General features: G+C 41.9%; 1 protein-coding gene across 1 annotated transcript; it reads right to left on the reverse strand.

Annotated features, from left to right (window-relative positions):
• Positions 1–16,192: 16,192 nt before the first annotated feature.
• LOC112871767 (homeobox protein NANOG-like) lies at positions 16,193–17,115 on the reverse strand (the record flags this gene model as incomplete). Its single annotated transcript, XM_086681954.1, is given in 2 exon segments — positions 16,193–16,973; positions 16,975–17,115. Coding segments are annotated over 2 exon segments (912 nt in total), but the record flags the coding sequence as incomplete, so codon positions are not given.
• Between the last annotated feature and the right edge of the window lie 7,704 nt (positions 17,116–24,819).

The following is a 24,819-nucleotide window of genomic DNA, read 5'->3' on the forward strand; positions in this document are numbered from 1 at the left end:
GCCCTTGAAAAATGGCTAGATTTATATAGCTATAAATGGCTACCTTATATGACTGTTGTTGAGCATTGACATCTGTGAAAGCTCTGGACTGGTGAGCACCAGAATACTTTACATTCATGTCAAATTCCTTGAAAGTCACAGTGAAAAGTTAACCTCTTCCAAGGTTAGCAGTGACCTAATTGTCATGTCTAGTTCTTTTCCGTTCTCAATAGTTATGATGATCTCTAGGACTTTAGACACACTTGACTTCTCTTTTACTCTCCCTTGGTTTAGGTTTCACACTCAACATGGAATAAAATACAGGCATCATAGAATCTTTATGCACATGTAGCTTTAATATGTTGGTAACTCATATACATTGTTTTGCATGACATTTTACCCAAATTCTAGCCCTATGATTCAGATTGCTTTATAAAGTCCATTCACTTTTCAGTTTAGCTTCAGTACCTCGTAAGGTGTATCATCTAGTAGCCTCTTTACAGCACTCACACTTCCTTTTCTTACTAAAGACCACATTCTCCAGGCCTCCAAACCTCTGCAGCCCTCACAGGTGGAGCCTGCTTGTTCTTTCACACTGTCCACAGCAGAGATCATTGTGGTCTTGGCAACTTCCAGACTCTTCTTACTCTCACAGAACTACCTGTGTGAGATTGAGGACATCTTTGTGGACCCTTTCCTGTTTTCTGTACTTCAGGACCTTCACTACATTTGCTAAGAATTTACATGCTCCATTCTCACTCTTTTGAAGAAATAAAATTATACTGGTAAGAGCTACATAAAAGTGAATGAATGAAAAAAAAAGTGAATGAATGATCTGTCTTTAATGCCACTATAACCTCAAAACTTTTTTACTTGATTTTAACTCTTCTCTGCTGCTCTCCCATAGCTGCAACTTAGACTTGTCGTTGCTCCAGAACTTCTCCACTTCTGAATTTTGAAATCCCATTATACAACCTCATACTACATGTCTCTCTTCTTCGTGTCTCTATTGTTTCCTTTTACTCATCAAAATCCCAGTCCCTACTCATTCCCTTGTGGTTTCCTTCCATAGCCAACTTTTCAGCATATCTTTTCAGCCTACATCCAATACCATTGTCACCGGTTGCTTTCTGTAGCATCTCTGCACACACCCAGCCTGGAAGCAGCCCAGCCATCTGCTTTCTCCACTTCCACATCTGATCAGAGCATTATTGAAGAAAATCACAGACATCTGCCAATTGGCACCACTGTAACATACCTCTGATTCAACGGAACTAGCAGAAACTCTGTGCAACTGTTTTTTTATGTAACCATTCTTTCCCAGTCTTCCTCATGGTTAATTTACAAAATCATGCTCCTCAAGCTTCTCTCACCTCTCTTCTCCTGTTCTCACAGTAGATGGCCTTGCCTCCCATTTCAGATATGAATTCTTTACCCCTGGCTACAAGGAAGGGTTTTGTTCCCCACCCCTCACCTTCAGCCATGTTCTTAATTCAGATATGTTTCAGAATGTTCAGTTACATCAAGAGGAGCTCCAGATGTTACACTTACTCCAGCATGGTCCGTGTAACACCCATTCCCAACCCTCTTGTCTTCTGCTTCTCTCTCCCATAGAAGTTTGAAGAGCTAACTGCTTGCTTTCTGTTCAGTGCAGGAACTTCACAGTACAGCGAGCCACAATTCAACATAACAAATATCACTAAGTTCTGGAAATTACAGCTTTCCTTACTCAGTTTAATGAAAGTGTAACTGGGCATGGGCAATACATCTGGACCGAGAAATTAAAAAAAAAAATCTTTACAATTTGGAAATATGCAGGTTTTCTAAGTCACCAGCCCGAGTTAGGGCATATCATATTATCAGATTAAATTTTTTATACTTTTTACTGGTGAGAGTTGGAAGAAGACAGCCCAGGGATCTGAGCCCTCTGTGGACCCTGCTTGATGGAATTCTGTACAGTAACATTTGTGCCTTAAGTTAACTCATCTGTAAACTGTCATTAATTACATTAGCCCTGAGGGTTGTAAGGATTAAACAAGAGAATGTGCTTGGCATATTGCCTAGCACTCAAACACTCAAATGTTAGCTAATTTTGAACTGGGTGGGCAGTATAGTTTGTCAAATTAACAGTTGGGCAGATTGCATGGAAGGGAGGCCAAGATGAGGCTTCTAAAGAAGTGATATAATGGAAGAGAAGTGCCTGGAATTAGAGATTTGTATCCTTGACTCTGGCCCATAATTCTAATAACTGACCAGGTGATACCTCATTCCCTTTTAGTGACCAGGACCAAGAATGCATGAAGTGCAATATCCAACTCCATTTAGCTTTTCCAGAGAGGTCAGAGACATGTGGTCAAAAGGTTAAATGGGCACCTAATTTTCATACACTCATCTTGTGTGTCTAGTTTTTCTAGTAACCTAACAAAGACATAGTTGTTAATACTCTATTTCCTGGGATTATGCTGGCTCTAGTCAACTTCCGAAGCTTTAAAAGTAATCTCAACAAGGAAGGAGACATTAAGATGGGACCATGTGCATTAAAGGCAGTTTAGAGGGTAATGTTTAGTAGACTGACTCCAGCCCTCCATGGTTGCACCTCCCAGGATTTATCTGGAGGCCTAATCCAGGTCGTAGTAGGGTACCACCTGCAAGGCCCCTGTCTAAAGAACTAGTGCTTCTGTTTCCTGTCTTGGCACAGTGGTTGCTAACTTGTCTTGAGCGATATTCCATAGTTGTATTTTTAAAGAATGTTGATAATGGAAACCAGCGCCTTGTATAATTCTTGGATGGGGCATGTGTGATGTAACAACACTATTCTAACAAACACTTATGTGCCTAGAGATAGTATGGGAAGAGATCTGTGGGGACAGTTTCTAATTTGTGAGTCTCCTGAATCAGAGTAGGTTAAGATATTTAGTTTCTTGGTATGTACATAAGGGGGAAAGGGATTTTAAAGAATGAATGCTTGGTGGAAAAAACAGGAAGGGCTTGCCTGGTTTGCCCCTTCCCAACGCAGGTATCTCTCAAGATAAAGTAAGGAAGGAGGAAGGAGGGCCTTTTTTATTGTAAATCAAGGTCAGGTAAAGACTCCAGTACTGTTTTATAGCATAATAAAACAAAATGAAGCTTGCATATGCCAGATATGTAGATAACCTGTCTGAAAATTCTGGTAGCTCTCTTTCTATTCCACCCTGAAGTTGATCAAGCTGTTCACAACCAAGGCCTCTGTTAGAAGATCCGAGAGAATTCAGACAAGGTGTAAGATTTTCTAATAGACCTCAGCTGGAGAAGTCCCCTTTACCCATGCTGGTTTTCCAGCAGAATCTATTTTGAAAGTGGACAGCCAACCTATACCCTTGGCCTTCATGCAGGTACAATTTCTGAATCCAACAATTTTTTGACAGGGAACTGTCCTTTTTTTTTTTTTTAATTTTTTTTTTTCAACTTTTATTTATTTTTGGGACAGAGAGAGACAGAGCATGAACGGGGGAGGGGCAGAGAGAGAGGGAGACACAGAATCCGAAACAGGCTCCAGGCTCTGAGCCATCAGCCCAGAGCCCGACGCGGGGCTCGAACTCACGGACCGCGAGATCGTGACCTGGCTGAAGTCGGACGCTTAACCGACTGCGCCACCCAGGCGCCCCATGGGAACTGTCCTTCAAGACACAGCTCCAAACTCCCCACCCTTGGTTCCTTTGCTCTTCTACTGATCATTCCTTCTCAGTTGCATTTATAGAGTCTTTTGGGTTTTTTGGTTTTTGTTTTTGTTCATTCTCAAAGAGACTACTCTTTATGTATTTGATACCCATTCTCTCCTACATTTTTAAGACCAGAACCTTGATTTTTTGTTTTGTTTTGTTTTTAGGGTGGTAATATACTTATAAAAGATTACACTCCAACTTCCCTAGGTGCGGTCAGTGGGTCAAATGGAAGTCAGTTGGGTGGGTCTTACAGGAAATCTTTTTTTAGAAAGATCTGACTCAGCTAGGAGGACTGCCCTTTTACCCCTTCTCTTCCTGCGTAGAAACTAGATGGGATGGTAAAACCCCGGCAGCCATTTTGGACTACATTGCATCATTGAAGATGGAAGCCATACACCTTAGGATGGTGGAGCGGAAAGATAGAAGGAACTAGCACAGTGATGATGTGGTCAAGCTGCCATACCAGCCCAGACTTCTTTAATAGTTTGATAAACTTCCTTCTTATTTAAGCCATTGTTATTTTCAGTTTCTGTTATATGCAGCTGATTCTCATCCTAAGTGATGCCCACCCCTTATGTGATATTGGTGCTCCCACAGTTATTCCTTTCATAATATCTTTCTTCACGTTCCCCTCCCCCCCCACCCCACCCCCCGCATATCCACACATATCCCAGTGACTTCTTATCTTTATCTACAGTCCAAATCCCTCGAGCTCAAAAGCCATATACTCAACTGCCTTTAAGACATCTTCATTTGTGTTACCCCCTAGGCACAGTGGTAGTATGAATAAAGGCCACCTAAATATGTCCATGCCCTAATCCGTGGAACCTATGAATGCTACCTTATATGGCAAAGGGGACTTTGCAAATGTAATCAAGTTAAGAATCTTGAGATGAAGAATTTATCCTGAATTATTTGGGTAGGCTTGATGAGTTAGAGAAGAAGGCAATATGACAATGGAAACACAGATTGGAGTGATGTGGCCACAAACCAGGGAATGCTGGCAGCCTCTAGAAGCTGGAAGAAACAGAATGGATTCCCTTTTGGAATCTCTAGAAGGAAACAGCCCTTTCAGCACTTTGATTTTAGCCTGCTGAGACTCATTTTGGAATTTTGACCTCCAGGACTGTAAGATAATAAAGTTTGAGATAATTTATTACAATAGCAATAGGAAACTGATACAGGCACCTCAAACCTGACATATCTCAAAATAAATTCATTAACTTTCCCCCCAAACCTGGTCCTTTTCTATTTCCTATCATGATTATTATACAATCCAAAATATGAAATATATGAAATCAGTCATATATTCTCGATTTGTCACACTCTACCATCCTTCACTTATCACTTTGTATTTTCATTTCTATACATTAATTGTCACTCAAATCAAAACCTAATTTGTCTGCATTATCTTCCATCTGTACTGTTAGAGTAGTACAATGGTTCTCGACTGGGGGTGAATTTGCCACCTTGGGCAGGGGAGGAAGACATTTTTGTCTCCAAAAATGGAGACATCTTTGGTTGTTACCGCTGTGTAGGGGTGTTGTTGGCTGGCATCTAGTGGGTACAGGCCAACGATGCTACTGAACACCTACAATACACAGAACAGCCCCACAACAAAATTTCCTGGTCTAAAACGTAAAGCCAAGATTGAAAAAGCCTGCTGTAGTCTTAAAACTAGTCTCCCTGCTTCACATATTAAACCACTCCAGTCATGGTCATTATAATTTCCAATCCCCTAGAGAAATGTACAGGTGTATCTTATTGCACTTTAGAAATACTACATTTTTTTTTTTTTTTACAAATTGAAGGTTTGTGGGGCGCCTGGGTGGCTCAGTCAGTTGAGCCATAGACTTCAGCTCAGGTCATCATCTCAGGGTCCATGAGCTTGAGCCCCATGTCCAGCTCTGTGCTGACAGCTCGGAGCCTGGAGCCTGCTTGGGATTCTGTATCTCTCTCTCTCTCTGCTCCTCCCCCACTTGTGCTCTCTCTCTCTCCCTCCCTCTCTCTCTCTCAAAAATAATAAACATTAAAAAAAAGAATTGAAGGTTTGTGGCAACCCTGCATCAAGCGAGCCTATTGGCACAATCTTTGCAACAGCATTTGCTCACTTTGTGTCTCTGTATCACATTTTGGTATATCATGCAATATTGCAAACTCTTACTATATTATTACATTTGTTACAGTGATCTGTGATCAGTGATCTTTGATGTGTAATTGTTTTGGGGTCCCAGAAACCACACCCATATAAGAGAGAACTTAACTGATCCATGTGTATTCTGACTGCTCCATCCGTTGTTCCCCTGCCTCTCTCCCTCTTTGGCCCCTTATTCCTTGATACAACAGTATTGAAATTAGGCCAATTAATAACCCTACAATGGACTCTTAAGTTTTTTTTTTAATTTTTTTTTCCAACGTTTATTCATTTTTGGGACAGAGAGAGACAGAGCATGAACGGGGGAGGGGCAGAGAGAGAGGGAGACACAGAATCGGAAACAGGCTCCAGGCTCTGAGCCATCAGCCCAGAGCCCGACGCGGGGCTCGAACTCACGGACCGCGAGATCGTGACCTGGCTGAAGTCGGACGCTTAACCGACTGCGCCACCCAGGCGCCCCTTAAGTTTTCAAGTGAAAGGAAGCAGCTCATGTCTCTCACTTTAAATCAAAAGCTAGAAATGACTGAGCTTAGTGAGGAACGCGAGTCTCAAGAACTAAGCTAGGTCTCTTACAGCAAATAGCCAAGTTGTGAATGCAAAGGAAAAGACAAGGAGTTGCTCCTTAAGGATTAACAAAGAAAGTAGTTACTTGAGATGGAATCTACTCCTGGTGAAGATGCTGTGAAGATTGTTGAAATGACAACAAAGGGTTTAGAATGTTACATGAACTTAAGTTGATAAGCAGTGGGAGGTTTGAGAGGATTGACTCCAATTTTGAAAGTTCTACAATTTTACAGTGGGTAAAATGCCATCAAGCAGCATCGAATGCTACAGAGAAATCATTCCTGAAAGGAAGAGTCTGTGCAGCAAACCTCACTGTTGTCTTATTTTAAGAAATTGACATAGTGGGGCACCTGGGTCGCTCAGTTGGTTAAGCATCCGACTTTTGATTTTGGCTCAGGTCATGGTCTCACTGTTCCTAGATTCAAGCCCCACGTCAGGCCCCGTGCTGACAGCCCAGCACCTGCTTGGGATTCTCTCCCCCTCTCTCTGCCCCTCCCCTGCTCATTCTCTCTCTCTCTCTCTCTCTCTCTCTCTCTCTCTCTCAAATAACTTTTTTTTAAAAAAGAAAAAGAAATTGCCACAGCCATCTGACCTTCAGTAACCACTACCCCATCAGACAGCAGCCATCAGCAGCAAAAGGATTATGACTCACTGAGAGCTCAGATGATGGTTAAGTGTTTTTTAGCAATAGAGTATTTTTTAAGATTTTTTTAAATTTTGTAATGTTTATTTTTGAGAGAGAGAGACAGTGCAAGCAGGGAAGGGGCATAGAGAAAGGGAGACAGAATCCAAAGCAGGCTCCAGGCTCTGAGCTGTCAGCACAGTGCACAATGCAGGGCTCAAACACACGGACTGCAAGATCATGACCTGAGCTGAAGTCAGACACTTAACCAACTGAGCCAGCCAGGCACCCCAGCAATAAAGTATTTTTAATTAAAGAGTGCACATATTTTTTAGACCTACTGCTATTTCACACTTGATAGACTACAGTATAATGTAAACATAACTTTATATGTACTGGGAAACCAAAACACTCATTTGACTTGCTTTATTGTAAATTGCACTTTATTGGGATGTTCACTTTATATTTTCAAGTTATGCCTTTTTGTTGTTGTTGTTAATTGTGAGACTTACAGAGTCCTTGACCAATAGTGTCAATATCTGGGTCACTTATAGATCTATTGTTTTTTTTCTCCTCTCAGTTTTCAATCCTTTTGACCTTTCTCTTGGCATGCCAAGTAATTTTTAATTGAATACTAACATGGAGTATTAAAAATTATAGTGGCTCTGGATAATATCTTCCTCCAGAAGAAGTTCACCTTTTCTGTGCAAGGAGGCTGATTATCTCAAGCCATTTAGAAACTGAGCTGATTCGAGGCTAGGTTGAAACTCTGGAAAGGCTTTATCTACATCTGGTTCAACCCTGCTGTTAAAGTGTAGCCTTTTAGGGTTCCAGGAGATCACATCTCAGCCTTTTGGCTGAGATTGAGAGTAGAGTTGGTTCCAGCAGAGCCTGGGGAGTTGACTGGGCTCATCCCAAGGTGAGTCTTGAACTGACACAAACTCCATCATGCTCTTTGTTGTCTGCTTGGCTTCTTAGCTTTGGTCAGCTTGAAAACTTGGAAGATGTCTTAAGGGCAGGATGTTGGGTACACATTTTGCCCCTTCTTGCTGAGATATTCACCCTTCTGTTCTCTACTTTTTGTTTCTTCATCTCTGCAGAGTTTCTTTACCTTTTAGTAGAGACCCTCTGCCCAAGCCCTTCCCCTGGATTCTTTGGCTTTTGACCCAAAATGAGTAAGTGCCCAGAAGGAAAATACAGCTACACCCTGTGGTTTTACCTCTGTCTCAAATTTTCCTTTCTCCCAGATTTTATCTTTCCAAGACCTGATTGCTTCTGCATTATCTTTAAACAGTAACTGCAATCTACTTAATTGCAGCTCTACCTGTGAGAGAGAGGTGACTCCCAGGCTTCTTCAGCTGCTTCCTCAGGCTCTATTCTGTGACCTGCCTCTGTAAAGAACTTGCCTGGCATCCAAGCCCTGCTTTAATGACAGGCTGACATTCTTTTTCTTTCCCAACAATCTAACAGTATTTCTCCCTGGTTTAGTTCCCTACCCCAAGCCCCAGGTGCTTCAAGCTGCATCCCAGGCCAGAGTGAATAACACTAGGGCTTTCGTTGTTTTTTTCTGAAAAGCAGGATTGCCTGCTTTCTAAATCCTCCTCTCTCCTTGTTGATAATTCTGGAGTAAGTGCATTGCCAGCTCCAAATCAGGCATGAAAGAAGGCTCACTTTGACATTCATAGATATGTTGCCTTCTGTTCTTCAAATTATTCCTGAAATAAAAACTTTAATAATAGCCCTCTTGTAGGTTGTATTCTCTTCTATTAAGTTATAAATGAGTCAATATGTGACTATTTTGGTAAGCAGGGTCAGAGATATTTATTAAAAATAATAACTAGCTATTTTATAGTTCTGATATTTTGTTCTCAGGTTGCATGGGTGTGGGTGTTTTCTATGCCTGGTCTCATTTAGCACAACAATCCTATGCAGGGTGGGGGATTAGTGAGTACTCTTTATCAGGAAATGAAGCTGAGAGATGTTACATTGCTCATCAGTAAATGGTAGAACTAAGATTCAAAGTCAAGTCTCTCTGAGTCCAAAGCCCTTACTCTTTCCAATACATTCTGCTCCTGCCCCCTAATTCTCACTGTCTGATGCCACATGCAATTTGTAACCTCAACCCAGTCCGTAATCATGATCACCCCCCCAGTGAGACTGTGGGTGACTCAGAACAGTCCATCACTTTGACTGAACAGTTAAAATGCAATGACACACAGAACACTTTTAGATACTGATAACAAAATTGAAGAATATTACGTCTAAGTACTAGTCAGTGGCTGAGAACACACAAAGAAGATAGAAAGCTTTTAAATACCTTGTTATATCTGAAAAAAAAAAAAAATCCAGATTCTTGGCACAACCATTGGTGACTTGCCCCTCCCCATGCCGTTTGTGTGCTGGGTATCCCCTGCACACCGTCCCTTTCCTGCCAGAGTCTCAGCCTCTGGAGCAGAGGGTCTCTGTTCTACTTACCTTTTTTTCCCTAGCACTTAATATACTACTCGACAGGGGCACCTTGGTGGCTCAGTCAGTTAAGCGTCTGACTTTGGCTCAGGTCATGATCTCACTGTTTGTGGGTTGGTGCCCCGGGTCCGGCTCTATCTGGCTCTGTGCTGACAGTTCAGAGCCCAGACCCCACTTCGTATTCTGTGTCTCCCTCTCCTCTGCCCCTCCCTCACTCCCTCACTCTCTCTCTCTCACATTGAATAAACAACAACAAAAAATATATATATATATACACACTACTTGACAGTAGGAAACGAATGTTCCATGAATTAATATGCATGATCTTCCCAACTACAATTTAAGTTCTATGACGGCAGAAACCGTCTCCTCTAATTTTCATCCCCATGCTGCTGTTAATTACTCTTATTTGATTGCATGAACCAGAGGTCTCACGCTATTTCAGGTAATGGGGGTTTATTGGAAACAAACTCACTGTGACAAGGGAGGCCGCGATCATACAGGCTTCTAAGAACAGCACCGTTCACAGTCTAAGGCAGCTTAGAGGCCAGATTAACATGTTTGCTCCTCCAGCAGGAGTTGTTGTATTTTTAACCCAGCATGCTGCCATTAATATGACTCCTGTTTTCGACTGCTTCTCTTTTATGTCTTGTCTACACCTGTTATCAACCAGCTGACTCTTTCCCATTCAACTACCTGAGGGAGAAAATCCAATTACTTTATTAATTATCCCTGATAAGAAGAGCTTTTTAAACCAAGCCACTTAATAGGTTTCCAGGTGCCCACTTCTATCCTAATTGGTGGTCTTTTCTTAATCCAAAAACAGCCTAGCAAGGACCCCCTTTAGTTAGCTTGAGATTCTCGAGGTGGACGGGGCTAATGGGCCTGTCAGGCCCTGTGACTGGCTTGTCCGTTAAGGGCCTTACACAGGGTTCAAAATAAATGCTTTTTTAAGTTATCTGAAGGGAGAACCAGAAGAATTCCATGATTGTGTATAATTTAATCCTGTTTAGTGTATCCTGGATATTTTGGGGGGCCTTAACATTGAGCTACAGTATGAATGTCCATTGATTTGTAGCTGTCATTGCCATTTTGAGATTCTGGAAGAGTTGTGAATCTTTCCCATTCTTCACAGTTAGTTCCAAGCCTTTGACTAAAAAGCCAGCTCATTTCTGAGGTTAAATGCTTTTCCCATTGGAGCCTAGAGCTATGGCACTTAATTTTTAAATAATCACTTATCTCTTTGGTTCCATCTATACAACATAGTTTGATGCCCAATATATGAAAATATTTATTGGAAGCATGAAAAAATATATAAATTTAGATGACTTAATAAGTTACAGGATCAGATATGATCTGGGAGCTCTGGAGGCTATAAAATGGGGGAAAGGAAAGTGTTGGAGAGAGAATAGGATGAACGAGAAAATAAAGGAGCTAAAGAATTTTACGTCCTCAGTTTTTCCTACAGCTGGCTCTGTGCACACATGCTTCTCAGGGCGACAGATCCTTTTCACAACCGATAGGGATGTCTGGGTGACTATCAAGCGTCCCTTCAGCGTCTGACTCTTGATCTCAGTCAAGTAGTGATCTCAGGGTTGTGAGTTCAAGCCCCGCATTAAAAAAAAAAAAAAAAAAAAAAATTAAAAAAAAATTTTTTTTTGTTTGACATCTATTCATTTTTGAAAGGCAGAGAGAGACAGAGCACGAATGGGGGAGGGGCAAAGAGAGAGGGAGACACAGAAACAGAAGCAGGCTCCAGGCTCCCAGCTATCAGCACAGAGCCCGATGCGGGGCTCGAACTCACGGACCGCAAGATCATGACCTGAGCCAAAGTCGGCCACTCAACCAACTGAGCCACCCAGGCGCCCTCCCCCCCAAAAAAAATTTTTTTTAAACCAACAAACAAAAAAACTGATAGCCAAATTCACACATTCCCCATGAACTTAAGAGATGCGGTTCAAAGTATGATTGGCAAATCCTAGAGAGCCGCTGTGCTTGGCTTCGTAGTGAACACAAGAGGGCGCTGAACTCCACAATGATGCACAGGCCACTAAGGTCCATATCAATGGCATACATACAACTAGTAATTTTCAAGTGATATTTCTTAGAGGTTATACCAAATGTCAAACAGAGACTTACAGCTATGTCGACTTCTAGTTTAGTAGATACCCATCTCAGTTAATTTGGTGATTTTTATATGCCTGAAAGATTTGTCTGCCACCAAATTGAAGACACCAGTATTTCTAAGGAAATCAAAAGAAGGTTGGTCAGGCATGGGGTATAGAAAGGATGCAGAAGCATTGGCAGAGATCCCCTAAGCTTTTTCAGTGAAGAGGGATGCTTAGCAAAGACTTCAAATGTTGTAATTCCGTGAGAAGACCCACATTACTCACACCATTGTAGCTGGACACCATTAACTCTTCAAACCATCCAATCCCTGTGCTCTAGTTCCCTGCTCACAAAGCAATCTCTGATGGTTATTTGGATTCTCATGGGGGGAGGGAGGAGGGTCTTTGTCCATAAACAGACACTCAAGGACAAAATAAACTTTAAAAATTCTTATTTCTTATGGCATAACAAAAGTGAAAATATTATAATTAGTTGGCGGTAGTTATATTTCTAATTTTAGGAGGGTCGTAGGACAAGGAAGATTTTAAAATAGCACCCTGAGTTTGAATCTGAGTGCCAGAGAGAACCATTAGCAGAACTAGAAAAGAGATGGCAGGCAATGATAGTAAAGGTTTTGCCGTGAATTTGAGGTGCCAGCTGTTTGTATAGGTGACTGCTATCAACAACAAGCAGTTGGAAATGAGGTCCTGTATTGGTACCAGGAGAGATGAGGTAGAGAAATACAGTTTTAGGACCCACTGGCATGGGGGGGGGGGGCAGGGTGTAGGCAGAGATTACTGTATGGATGAGATTACTAAGCACCAGTGTGGAGAAAGAAGAAATGAGGCCTGAGGACAGCCTTCGGGAGTTAGGAAGTAAGACCCAAAAAGAGCATGGAACGAGATTCTGTGGTGGTAATATAGGGGAGGATAGATGTCTTTTGGAAAGAAATGAATAGTGTCAAGTTCTGCAGAGAAGACACAAATGGTAAGGACTGGATTTTCCTATTGAAAATCCCTGATTACAGTCAAGGGAATACGATAAATTTAAATAGAAGTCAAATTCCAAGAGCTTACCAGTAGGTGGGCCAGGAACATCTTGTCATACCAGAAAGCAAGAAAACTCAAGGATTTAGAAGCCAGTTTGAAAAGGATCACACTGGCCAAAGATGAATCCATATGAACATCAGTAAGGATGGTAACTGTACTAGTTCTCTATTGTCCCTATAACAAGTTACCACAACTTAGTGGCTTAAAACAACATAAAGTTGCAGTTCTGTAGGTTAGAAGGCCAACATGGTCTCACTGAGCTAAAATCAAGGTGTCAGCAGGTCTGCACTCCTTTCTGGAAGCTTTGGGGGAAAATCTATTTCTTGCCTTTTCCAGCATGACTTCCCAAGGAATGCAAGGGGACTGACTGCGGGCAGTCCTTGACTCATGACCACATTCCTCCATCTGCAAAACTAGCAACAGTCCAAACATCCCATGGCCCTTAACCTCGTCTTTCTGCCTCCCTCTTCTGCTTTTAAGTACCCTTGTGAGTACATTGGGCCCACCCAAGTCATCCAGGATATCTCCCTATTTTAAGGTCAACTGGTTAGCATCCTTGATTCTATTTGCTACTTTAAGTTATCTTTGCCATGTAATGGAACATGTTCACAGGTTCCTGGGATAGGGACGTGGACAGGGGACAATGGCCTACCACGGTAACTACAACAGATTGAAACACATCAAATATGTTTAAGTACATAAGCTCAAAATAATGTTCAGACAAAGCTCACTGTCAGGAAACTGACACAGTTTTTTTTGTGTGTGTGTTTTTATTTTTAATTTTTTAAAATTTACATCCAAATTAGCATATAGTACAGCAATGATTTCAGGAGTAGATTCCTTAGTGCCCCTTACCCATTTAGCCCATCCCCCCTCCCACACCCCCTCCAGTAACCCTCAGTTTGTTCTCCCTATTTATGAGTCTTTATGGTTTGTCCCCCTCCCTGTTTTTATATTATTTTTGTTTCCCTTCCCTTATGTTCATCTGTTTAGTTTCTTAAAGTCCTCATATGAGTGAAGTCATTTGATATTTGTCTTTCTCTGACTGACTCTTTTCACTTAGCATAATATCCTCCAGTTCCATCCACGTAGTAGCAAATGGCAAGATTTCATTCTTTTTGATTGCCGAGTAATACTCCATTTCATATATATATATATATATATATATATATATATATATACCACATTTTCTTTATCCATTCATCCATCGATGGACATTTGGGCTCTTTCCATACTTTGGTTATTGTCAATAGTGCTGCTATAAACATGGGGGTGCATGTGTCCCTTCAAAACAGCACACCTGTATCCCGGGGATAAATGCCTAGTAGTGCAATTGCTGGGTCGTAGGGTAGTTCTATTTTTAGTTTTTTGAGGAACCTCTGTACTGTTTTCCAGAGTGGCTGCATTCCCACTGACACAGTATTTGAAAGACTGGTATAAAGGGAAATGATCAAGTATTCACCCTGCTGTTCCCATACAAACTGTACCTTGGCAACCAAAAAGTTGATAAAGGAAAATTTTTCTTTATTTTTTTAAATTTTTTTAATTATTTATTTTGAGAGAGAGAGAGAATGAGTGGGGAGGGGCAGAAAGAGAGAGAACTCCAAGCAGGCTCCGCACTTGCCAGCACAGAGCGCAATGTGGGGCTTGAACTCAGAAACCATGAGATCATGACCTGAGCCAAAACCAAGAGCCGGACACTAAACCGACTGAGCCACCCAGGTGCCCCGGAAAATTTTTCTTTATAAAAGTATTCCAGCTAATACGTTAAGAGAGAACACCATCATTTCCCAATATTCAGTGAATTAATGGTCTGAACAATAATTATTAGTGACAGCTAACATCACAAAAGTGCAACAGATATCTGGATATTCTGTGCCTCCTGGTGAGAGTGCAGAGCACCACCTGTGACTTCTTGCCAAAACAGCAGGTCCTAAAACTGATGAAGCCTCCAGATCCAACCAGCAGTTTATGGGAAGTACAGGGGACAAAGGAACACATTCGGTGACTCCAAAAGATGTCGTGAGCAAAATCCAAACCGTGGGATATTCCACAGAACAAATGACACACCTCATAGACAAAACAACAACCAACCAACCAACAACAAAATCCTGTAAGAACAACGACAAAAGAAGGAGGGGAACTCACTGTTACCATTAGAAAACTTAGAAACGTCAACCAATTACGATGTGTGGGTCTTATTTGGGTCCTAATTTATAAGGCAATTGGAGGGGCACCTGGGTTGGTTAAGCATCTGACTTCAACTCAGATCATGATGTCACAGTTCGTGAGTTCAAGCCCTACGTCGGGTTCTGTGCTGACAGCTCAGAGCCTGGAGCCTGCTTTGGATTCTGTGTCTCCCTCTCTCTTTACCCCACCCAGATTCTCTCTCTCTTTCTCTCTCTCTCTTTCTCTCTCGAAAATAAACATTAAAAAAAATAATAAAATATAAGGCAATTGGGGAAATGTGAACAATAATAGCATACCCAATATGAAACAATTGTTGGGGGGCTTTAGATTATACAGCACTGTTTTTAAAAATTAGTCATTTAGGAGTGCCTGGGTGGCTCAGTTGGTTAAGCATCTGACTTCCGCTCAGGTCATGATCTTGCTGTTCATGAATTCGAGCCCCACATAGGGCTCTGTGCTGACAGCTCGGAGCCTGGAGCCAGCTTCAGATTCTGTGTCCCCTTCTCTCTCTGCCCCTCCCCTGCTCTCTCTCAAAAATAAATAAACATTTAAAAAAAGAATTCAAATTAAATAAAATTTGAAATTAAAAAATAAATAACATCAAATAAAATTATTCTTTTAGAGGTATACACTGAAGTATTTGCAGATTAAATGATATGATGTCTGGATGTGCATCAACACAGCCTAGGGGTAGGACTGGGAGTGGGAGGGGGAACAGAGCAAACAAGATTGGCCATAAGCAGGAAACTGTTGAAGCAAGATGAGGTATATACAGAGGTTTCTTTATACTGTTCTCTTTTTATTTTTTTTTTAAAGATAAAGTGGGTATTTATTTGTACTTAAATCTATAATAAACCACCAGCCAAACTGGTCCTATCATCACAACACATTAAAATATAAAAACAGCTTTCTACAAATCCTGGAATAACGAACACATCAGGAGTTGTAGTTAAACCAGCACAGGGGGCAGAGGAAATCAACGACGCACATTACAACTTAACCCTCCACCGTTAACAACTGAGGTTGTTAAGCCTCACTATCTCAGAAAATACAAATAATCCCTCATCACATCTTTGTATTTTTACTTCCTATTCTTGTGGTTAAATTCTGGAGCCTAAAGATATACAAATTAGTATTATATCTAGTTATCTAGAGCCAGAAACGTATTTCCGCATGTTGTTCAAAGCAGCCAAAGCTACGGAATCCTCTTTGATGAGACTCCTGCCGTTCCCCCTTGATGGACAGAATAAACATAATGAAAAACAGAATATCAAGGCAGAGATACAGGACCCTAACAAACAAATCCTAGAAGTAATACAGCCATCGCCCAAATGGAGACGGATTAATACACTGATGGTCACATGACTTCAGGCTGTATGTTCAGAGTAGTTTGGGAATAAATCCATTATTTGCTGGGCACTAAAATACTTAGCCGTTTGCTGTATTACACTGTGGCTTTCCCCAGTCGTTTCTAAGATGGACTGCAAATCGCTGACAGAATTTTGCTGTAACTGTATCTGGGGCTGCGGGGATTCCTCTCCACAGTCGTGCAGCTGACTGTTCCAGGCCTGGCCATTCCAGACTTGGGGGCACCAGGTCTGACTGTTCCAGGTCTGGTTGCTCCACGACTGACTGTTCCAGGTCTGGTTGCTACACGACTGGCTGTTCCAGGTCTGGTTGCCCCATATTGGAAGGTTTCCGGAAGTGTTCATCAGGTATCCCTGGTGATAGGAATAGAAGCCTGGGTATTCTGGATTTGCAGAGCTGTTCTGAGTCACAGTGTTGTTATTCTTTGGCCAGTTGTTTTTTTGCCACCTCTTACATTTCATTCTCTGGTTCTGGAACCAGGTCTTAACCTGCTTATAGCTAAGGTTCAGAATGTTGGAAAGTTCTTGCATCTGCTGGAGACCGAGGTATTTCTGTCTCTGAAATCTATCATTGAGTACATATAGCTGGGTCTGAGAGAAGACGGTTCTGATCTTCTGTTTCTTGCCCTGAGCTGGATCGTCCTTCTTCGCGGTGATCTCCTCTGCAGAAGTGGGTAGCACTTTTACTCTGGGACTGGTGGAAGAATCGGGGCTGTCCTGAACAAGTAGATCCATGGAGGAAGGAAGAGGAGAGATGGTCTCCGTGTGGGGGGGTCTCAGCAGATGACATTTGCAAGGATGCATAATTTTCTTCAGGCCCATCAATCTCAGGCACTGGAGAAGAGTCCCTAGAATCGGGCGCTTCGGGGCAAGGCAGGCAGTGGAGCTGAGCTGGATCCGTATTCACGATGCAAGGCCATTGTCATGCAAAAGGTAGCTGCTGGGTAGTCCAGAATGGGTGGGGAACGGGAAAACCGGGGCCACAGGAACTGTTTGCAGGAGAACTTCTTCGTGATGAAAGTTAAGAACTCAGATTCACGGGATGGTGTACTCACTGAAAAGTGCATTAAAGATGAAAATACTGTTGGGCACCTGGGTGAAGTCGGTTAAGGTCCGACGTCAGCTCAGGTCATGATCTCACGGTTCGTGGGTTCATGTTTCTCTTCGGGCTCTGTGCTGATGTCTCAGAGCCTGGAGCCTACTTCAGATTCTGTGCCTCCCTCTCTGCCTCTCCCTCTCTCTCTCTTTTTAAAAATATGGGAAAATAACCTGGGATCTATAGTCAGATTGCTTGGGTCAAATCCATCTATTGTATAACTTATAGGATTATTAGGAGATTTGAATGAGAACTTATTTTTGTGGTTAAATACACACAACATAAAATTTACCCTTTAATTATTTTTAAATTTTTTTTTCAACGTTTATTTATTTTTGGGACAGAGAGAGACAGAGCATGAACGGGGGAGGGGCAGAGAGAGAGGGAGACACAGAATCGGAAACAGGCTCCAGGCTCTGAGCCATCAGCCCAGAGCCCGACGCGGGGCTCGAACTCACGGACCGCGAGATCGTGACCTGGCTGAAGTCGGACGCTTAACCGACTGCGCCACCCAGGCGCCCCACCCTTTAATTATTTTTAAATGATTGAGTGACACTAAGCACATTCACAGTATTGTGTGGTCATCACCATTACCTGTTTCCAAAACTATTTTATTGTTCCAAACAGAAACCTCTCCCCCAGCCCCTGGCAACCTCTATTCTACTTCCTGTCTCTGTGAATTTGCCTGTTCCAGGAAACTCACATAAATGGAATCATTCGATCATTTATCCTTTTGTGTCCGCTTATGTCACTTAGCATAGTGTTTTCAGGGTCCATATATGTTATAGCATGTGTCGGAATTTCTTTCCTTTTTAAGGCTGAGTAATATTCCATTGTCTGTATACGCCACAGTTTATTATTCGTTCATCTGTTGAGAGAATATTTTTAAAGTATTTTAAAATGTATTTGGCATACAATATGAGCTTGCTAAATGTCACCTAGTAATTTTTTAAGTTTGCTTATTTATTTTGAGAGAGAGAGCAAGCACATGAGCAGGGAGGGGCAGAGAGAGAGAATTTCAGGTACGGTCCACACAACCCCATGGCTTGAACCAGTGAACCGTGAGATCATGACCTGCCTGAGCCAAAATCAAGAGTCAGACACTTAACCGACTGAGCCACCCAGGCTCTCTAGTAATTGTTTTTAAGATTTTATTTTTAAGTAACCTCCACACTCAATGTGGGGCTTGAACTCTCAAACCCCGAGATCAAGAATCATATGTTCTACAGACTGAGCCAGCCAGGCGCCCCTACCTAGTAATTATTGTTACAGGAAAAATATTAAAAGAAAATACACCAACATTTTAACCATATTTGTTTTAGCGTGGAGGGATTCTGTTTTCTTCTCTTTTTTCTACATATTTTGCATTTCTTGGTAATGTGGTTTGATCATTGAAGATTGTGGTAAATATACATATGTACATTTTAGCTACTTTTTATTCTCTCTCCATCTTTTTACTAAACTATTTTTAAAAGGTGTATACATGTTGCCTCAACCTCTTTCTTTAATGGTCTTTCTTAAAAGCATAGACTATTGTTCAGTTTGGTCTGAGAAAGTGCTGCATTACATTCTTTGCCCAGCTGGTGGCAGTATCAACACTTGATCCTTCCTGCCACCTATATCCTCATAACCACAGCCCGGATTAACATACGCTCCGATTTGTTACAATCTTAGAAATGTAGGCTGTAGTTATCTACTTTTTACAGACAGTATTCTATACTGCCAACATCAAAGACTCCAGCGCCAGATTACATCTGTGCCTGTGAATTTGCACCTTTCCTGGCTCTCTCCTCAGTTGTCTCCCCGGCCTCCCAGCCCTGTCACCCATGGAGTTGCCAGAGTCATCCTGGTGCCTGGAAAAGAGGGAAGCAGAAAGTATGGGCAAGGAAAGAGAGAAGCTGATTTTTCCTTTCTTTCTTCACCTAGGGTAGAGGAAAGTCTTTAATATTAAAATTAAATTTAGCATTATGGCTAATATATGAGATAAAATTTTTGGTTGTTTGTTTGGTTTTTGTTTTAATTAAGTAGGCCCCATGCCCAACGTGGGGCTTGGGCTTATGACCCGTAGATCAAGAGTCACATGCTCTACCAACTGAGCCAGCCAGGCACCCCTATATGAGATAAAATTTTAATCAAGGACTTGGCATTGGACATGACTAGTTGATTTTTTTATTACTTAAGAATAAGGCTGAATCCAAGCCAATCTACACCAGTAGGGCTGAACCAATCATCAAAATACGTAAGTAGTCCTATACCAGAAGGTAAATGTTCCAGCCTATTCTCCCTGAGGTGTGTGTGCGCGTGCACACACACACAAACACACACACACACACAGAAAACATGACCCTTCTTCTGGGACCTTCCATCAGCTGCAAGATGCAGAAATTAAAGAAGTCTCACCTGGCCCAACAGAGGGGCTTCCAGAAGCCTGCTCCTGCACTTGGGCCAGCCTGAGTTTTGATAGATTTGGAGCCAAACCCAAACAACTGTTAAGGACTTTTACTATTGAAGGGTTTTTAAAAACTGAAGACTGAGCTGAGAAATCATGAGACCTACCACAGATTTTGTCCAGAGGCAGAAAGAAAGAGTGATTTAACAGGTAGTGGGAGAAAGAATAAAGTCGTTTTCTGATTGTGCTTGTTTTCAGCTAATGTACCTGTTACACAACTATTTGTATACTTAAGCAAGTCAACAAACACAATGACAAAATGAAGGAAATGAAAATTAGTGAGAGTTGCAGAATATAAGAGAAAACCACGCAAGTCAATTGCATTGCTACACAAAGAAATGCAAATTATAAAATTTATAAAAATTCCACTCATAACAGAAGGGAAAAAACCTTAATAACTGAAGACAGGAGATTTTGTCAAGGAAGTACTTTTAAAATTTTGGTAGTGATAGAAAAATAAAAGCAAGAGCCATCATTGTGAGTAAGTTTATGTCCTGTTTAAGGAAGCACAATATAGTAAGATGATAGTACGCGCTAGGCTCTGGTTCTCAAAGTGTGTTCCTCGGACCAGCCACTCCACCAAGAACTTGAATATGGTATCACTTTCACTCCTCCGTAGCTGGGTAGCATCTCCCATATTTTCTAATGAGGAACAGAGGTTAGAGGGGTAAAGTGTTCCCCTCTGGAGGTCCCAGAGTTGCTGAGTAGGAGCCCCAGAGTTAAAATACAGCTGTGCTTTACTCGAAAACATGTGTTCCCCACCAAGCTGCCTGCAAATTAATAGGATGCTGGTAAAAATTATTTAACATATGTACGGCCAAAGCAAGCACACACACAAAGAACAACAACGTTGTAAATAGTGCAGAGCTACATAATAACAACCTGATGATGAAGTACGGTATGACTTGCTCCTCTGCTTCTGAATGCCAGGAAGTCCTAGAGACTCACATGTTCTATTAGCATAACCTGACATCACAGTATTTTTGGAGCAGGTAAATGGGCTGATTTGCCTGCATTTGAGCAGTAAATGCAGAATGAATAGCTACCCCGTGGCCAGTTGGATGGCTCTCACTGGAAAAAGGGAGAAAACCAAGATGCATCCCTGGATGTCCTGGAGCTGAGGAGGAAGACAAGCCTAATAAGTAACTCAGAGGAGGCTTCTGTGTGAGTTCACATGCTGGCTCCATGCAGACAAGCCCTTTCACGCATAGCTCCTGCCACGGCCCTAACACGGGTATCTCCCGCTGTTGGAATTGCACGCGACACCACTTTTACGAAAGAGCTACAGAAGTACGGGTTTTCGCTAACCGAAAGTAATCTCAAGAGGATTTTTGCTTTTAGGAAAAAAGGGTGAAAGTGAAAATAGTATTTGGCATTGGTTTTGCAGTGAGGATTGTAGAGGCAGTGAGAGTGACCCCACCAAACTCCTTCTCTGGGAGCTACATTTCAGCAGCAAGCCGCCTGGCTTTGAACTGTGTCCAGTGAGTATCTGTGCTTTATCTTGATTTATGCTGTGCATCTGTTAGCAAGATGCGTCCTAAGGTATTAGAGAAACCTAAGAGAGGTTCTGGTTTTGGTCTGGGGATGCTCAATAAAGTTTCCATATAGATTAATGGTAATTGCTTCAATTTATGCCATTCCCGCTTTCGGAAGTTTTCGTAAGAACACTCCAATTTCAGATAACTGGGGAAAACCACTCCAATTTCAGATAACTGGGGAAAACTACTCTTATTGGGTCTTCTCTGCCCCTGGTGAAGCACAGAGGTAGTACAAGTTTCTCTGGTGGCTACACTTGGTGATAGTAAGCATTTAATCCCCTGGGGAAAATCCTGGAGCCCAATGTGGCCAGTTCACTGACAACACTGAATACCTCACCCTTTAATTTTTCTCATTGATCAGGCATTAATCAGCATGATGTGGACCAGTGACATGTGGCTCTGGCAATTTCCAGAATAAAAGTTCATGCCTACCAATATATATATATGTATTTTAAGGGGAATTTTCTCTTACATTATAACATTTATTTTTAAAAATTACCTTGGGGCGCCTGGGTGGCGCAGTTGGTTCAGCGTCCGACTTCAGCCAGGTCACGGTCTCGCGGTCCGTGAGTTCGAGCCCCGCGTCAGGCTCTGGGCTGATGGCTCAGAGCCTGGAGCCTGTTTCCGATTCTGTGTCTCCCTCTCTCTATGCCCCTCCCCCATTCATGCTCTGTCTCTCTCTGTCCCAAAAATAAATAAACGTTGAAAAAAAAAATTTAAAAATTACCTTATGTAGAACCCTATGAGTTTAGCAACTAATGTATGACATTCTGTATTTCAACTCTCTAAATTCCTGTGTCTTTTGCAAAATTTATCAAGATTTGCCACAGTTACGGCGCCTACATGGCTCAGTTGGTCAAGCATCCAACTCAATCTCAGCTCAGGTTGACTCTTGATCTCAGCTCAGGTCTTGATCTCATGGTCGTGAGTTGAAGCCCCGCATTGGGCTCCACGCTGGGTGTGAAGCCTATTTAAAAAAAAAAAGAAAAAAAGATTTGCCACTCTTGCCTTTGTTCAGGACTGATATTCCCCAAAGCCCCTGTTTTCACTACCACTAATTATAAATAGGCTTTTGATGATTCTGCTCTTCCCCATGGAGTGAAGACAGAAAGGGCTTCCAGGGAGAAAGCACATCTTCTCAGATTCTTCATCCTTTTATCCTTTGTCTTCTCTCTCAAATGTTTTTGCCTGACATCTCAAGAGTTGGAGACTGATAACCAGTAGTAAAAGTAACACCCACCACCAGACTAACGATTCAGAACCACCCACTGAGTGAATCATAGGATTCCTAGCAGTTTTGCTCAATAGGGTCTCACCTCTGGCTTTAGCTAATAGCTGGAAGGGAGTCCAGGAACAGAATGAAGAAAGGAAAGGAAGTCTTCCTTGCAAGAACTGTCAAGCAGGTTAAATGCATCCTTAAAATTACACGTTTAAAATGATTCATATTGGAAGAGAAAAATGTCTGATTCTTCCCCTTCTTTACAATTCTGAAATTTTTAGTCTACGCTTTTTATTCTTTTCCATTTAGATCCACGAAAAACCACACATTTATCCAGAGAAGCCTGGGACACGGGTCAAAGGCTGATGGCCCACTTTGGGGATACAAAATAGCAGCTCACAGTCAGATATGTCATCAGCAGGAGCAGCTTAAGCTTAAGTGAGAGGCGCATCTTCCAAATCAGGACTTCCCTAGGGCCCATAAGAAACCAAGGGTAAAGATAGTCCATGTCTCAGGGCTTCTTTCTGAGCACATTAGAAATGTTGAAAATGGGGACAGGCTCTGATTTTATTAGATTTAAGGCCCGGGTGCCATCTCTGGTCTCCAGGAGATCCTTAAAAATAGGCCATTAGCGGAGAGCACTTGCAAGGCTCCAGGGGAAAAGGCACTCCAAGTAAAAAGGATTATGATACTTAACAGGCACATTTTGCACATTCCAAGAGGCTGGGGGTGAGGAGGGAGCATTGCTGAGTGCATCGGTTGCGTATATTATAGCATATAAATGTCATTGTAGTCGGGTTTCAGCCAGCAAAACCTGAATTAGACCCACAAGCATCAGCCATTGGAAATGTCTGGAGTCTCTTCACAGAAGATGAAGTGCTGCCTGTGCATATGGATGTTGGAAATGGTGATGGGTGAAATCCATCAAAGCTAGGGAGTTGGTGGGTGCAGAGGGTCCTTGAACACTGTGGCAGGTACAGTTAGGCTACAGGGCCCACTTGGGAGGTTGTGTTATCTCACCCCGTGAAAGGTAAGGGCTGACTATTGTATTTATAATCAACTCTAGGATCTCTTCCATTCCTATTGCTGCAATTTTCTGTACATGGTGTCTGGAGCTAGACTGCCTGTGTTTGAACGGAGATTTCATTATGACAGCTTTTCTATCTCTGATAATGGAACAATCTCGCTTCTTCGTGTTGGTTTTGATAGTGTGCTGCTTGAACTTGTTCTGGACTCATTCAGAAGCTTGCTTGCTGTCCTCTAGAAGCACACTGAAATGCAACATTCAACTTAATAGCTTTGCCAAAGACTTGATCAAAAAGACGCAATGCTCTGTGAACTTGGCAAGTCTTCCGGCCTGTATAAGAACCATATTCATAATACTGTGATTATTGTGAGAATACAACACGACTGCATTTTTTTGAGCTAGAAAAAAAATGTCTTCTAAAAGTTCCTGGAAGTCTACTGTCTAGAAGGAGAAGAGCCATCAATTCACCTTTGGAGGAGATTCCTTTTGTTTGGAGAAAAACACCAGAATGGACAACTTGAGTAATAAAAGGTAAGTATCCAGTATAAATGCATATAAACATTACATATACCAATGCATTTAATCTTCCTAACATTTGGAATGTAAGTTCTATTCAACAAATATTTATATGGCACTTACTATGTACCAGGTATCGATCTACATGCTTTGCAAATATTAACCCATTTCAAACTGTAACTACTCAGGACAGGCATACACTAAAATTACTCGCTCAAAGTCATGCAGCTAATAAAGAGTAGAGCAAGGATTCATAGTCAGGTAGACTGGCATCACAGTCTGTGCGCTTAATCCCTATGCCAGGCCCCAGACCCTGAGTGTGGCATCTGCACCATAGCCTAGCATCTAGGAAAGTGCCTGGACCACAGCAGGCACTCAGATATACCAAAAGGATGGATGGATATGAGCCTGATTGCCTGCACCATTCTAAAACGCTATGCATCATTACAAACTCAATCCTCACAACAACTCAGTGATATATAGGTACTATTATTATAGTGAGCATATAATTTACTCCCAACACCAGGACATTGTTACTAATTATAGCCAAATAACAAACATAAGGGAACTGTCCCAGACAAACCAGGACATGCACTGACCTGAATTATTATTATTATTATTATTGTTATTATTATTACACAGGTGGTGAAACTGAAGCACGGGGAAATTAATTAATTTGCCCAAGATCACACATGAGTAAGTGATGGCATCAGGACTGGAAGCCCAATACTCACACTCGAGTTCCATAGTGACTCTGCTATAGGGAAGCGAG

The sequence above is a fragment of the Puma concolor genome, chromosome A2 (assembly GCF_028749965.1).
Source record: "Puma concolor isolate L17-30 chromosome A2, mPumCon1.1.hap2, whole genome shotgun sequence".
Classification (NCBI taxonomy): domain Eukaryota; kingdom Metazoa; phylum Chordata; class Mammalia; order Carnivora; family Felidae; genus Puma; species Puma concolor.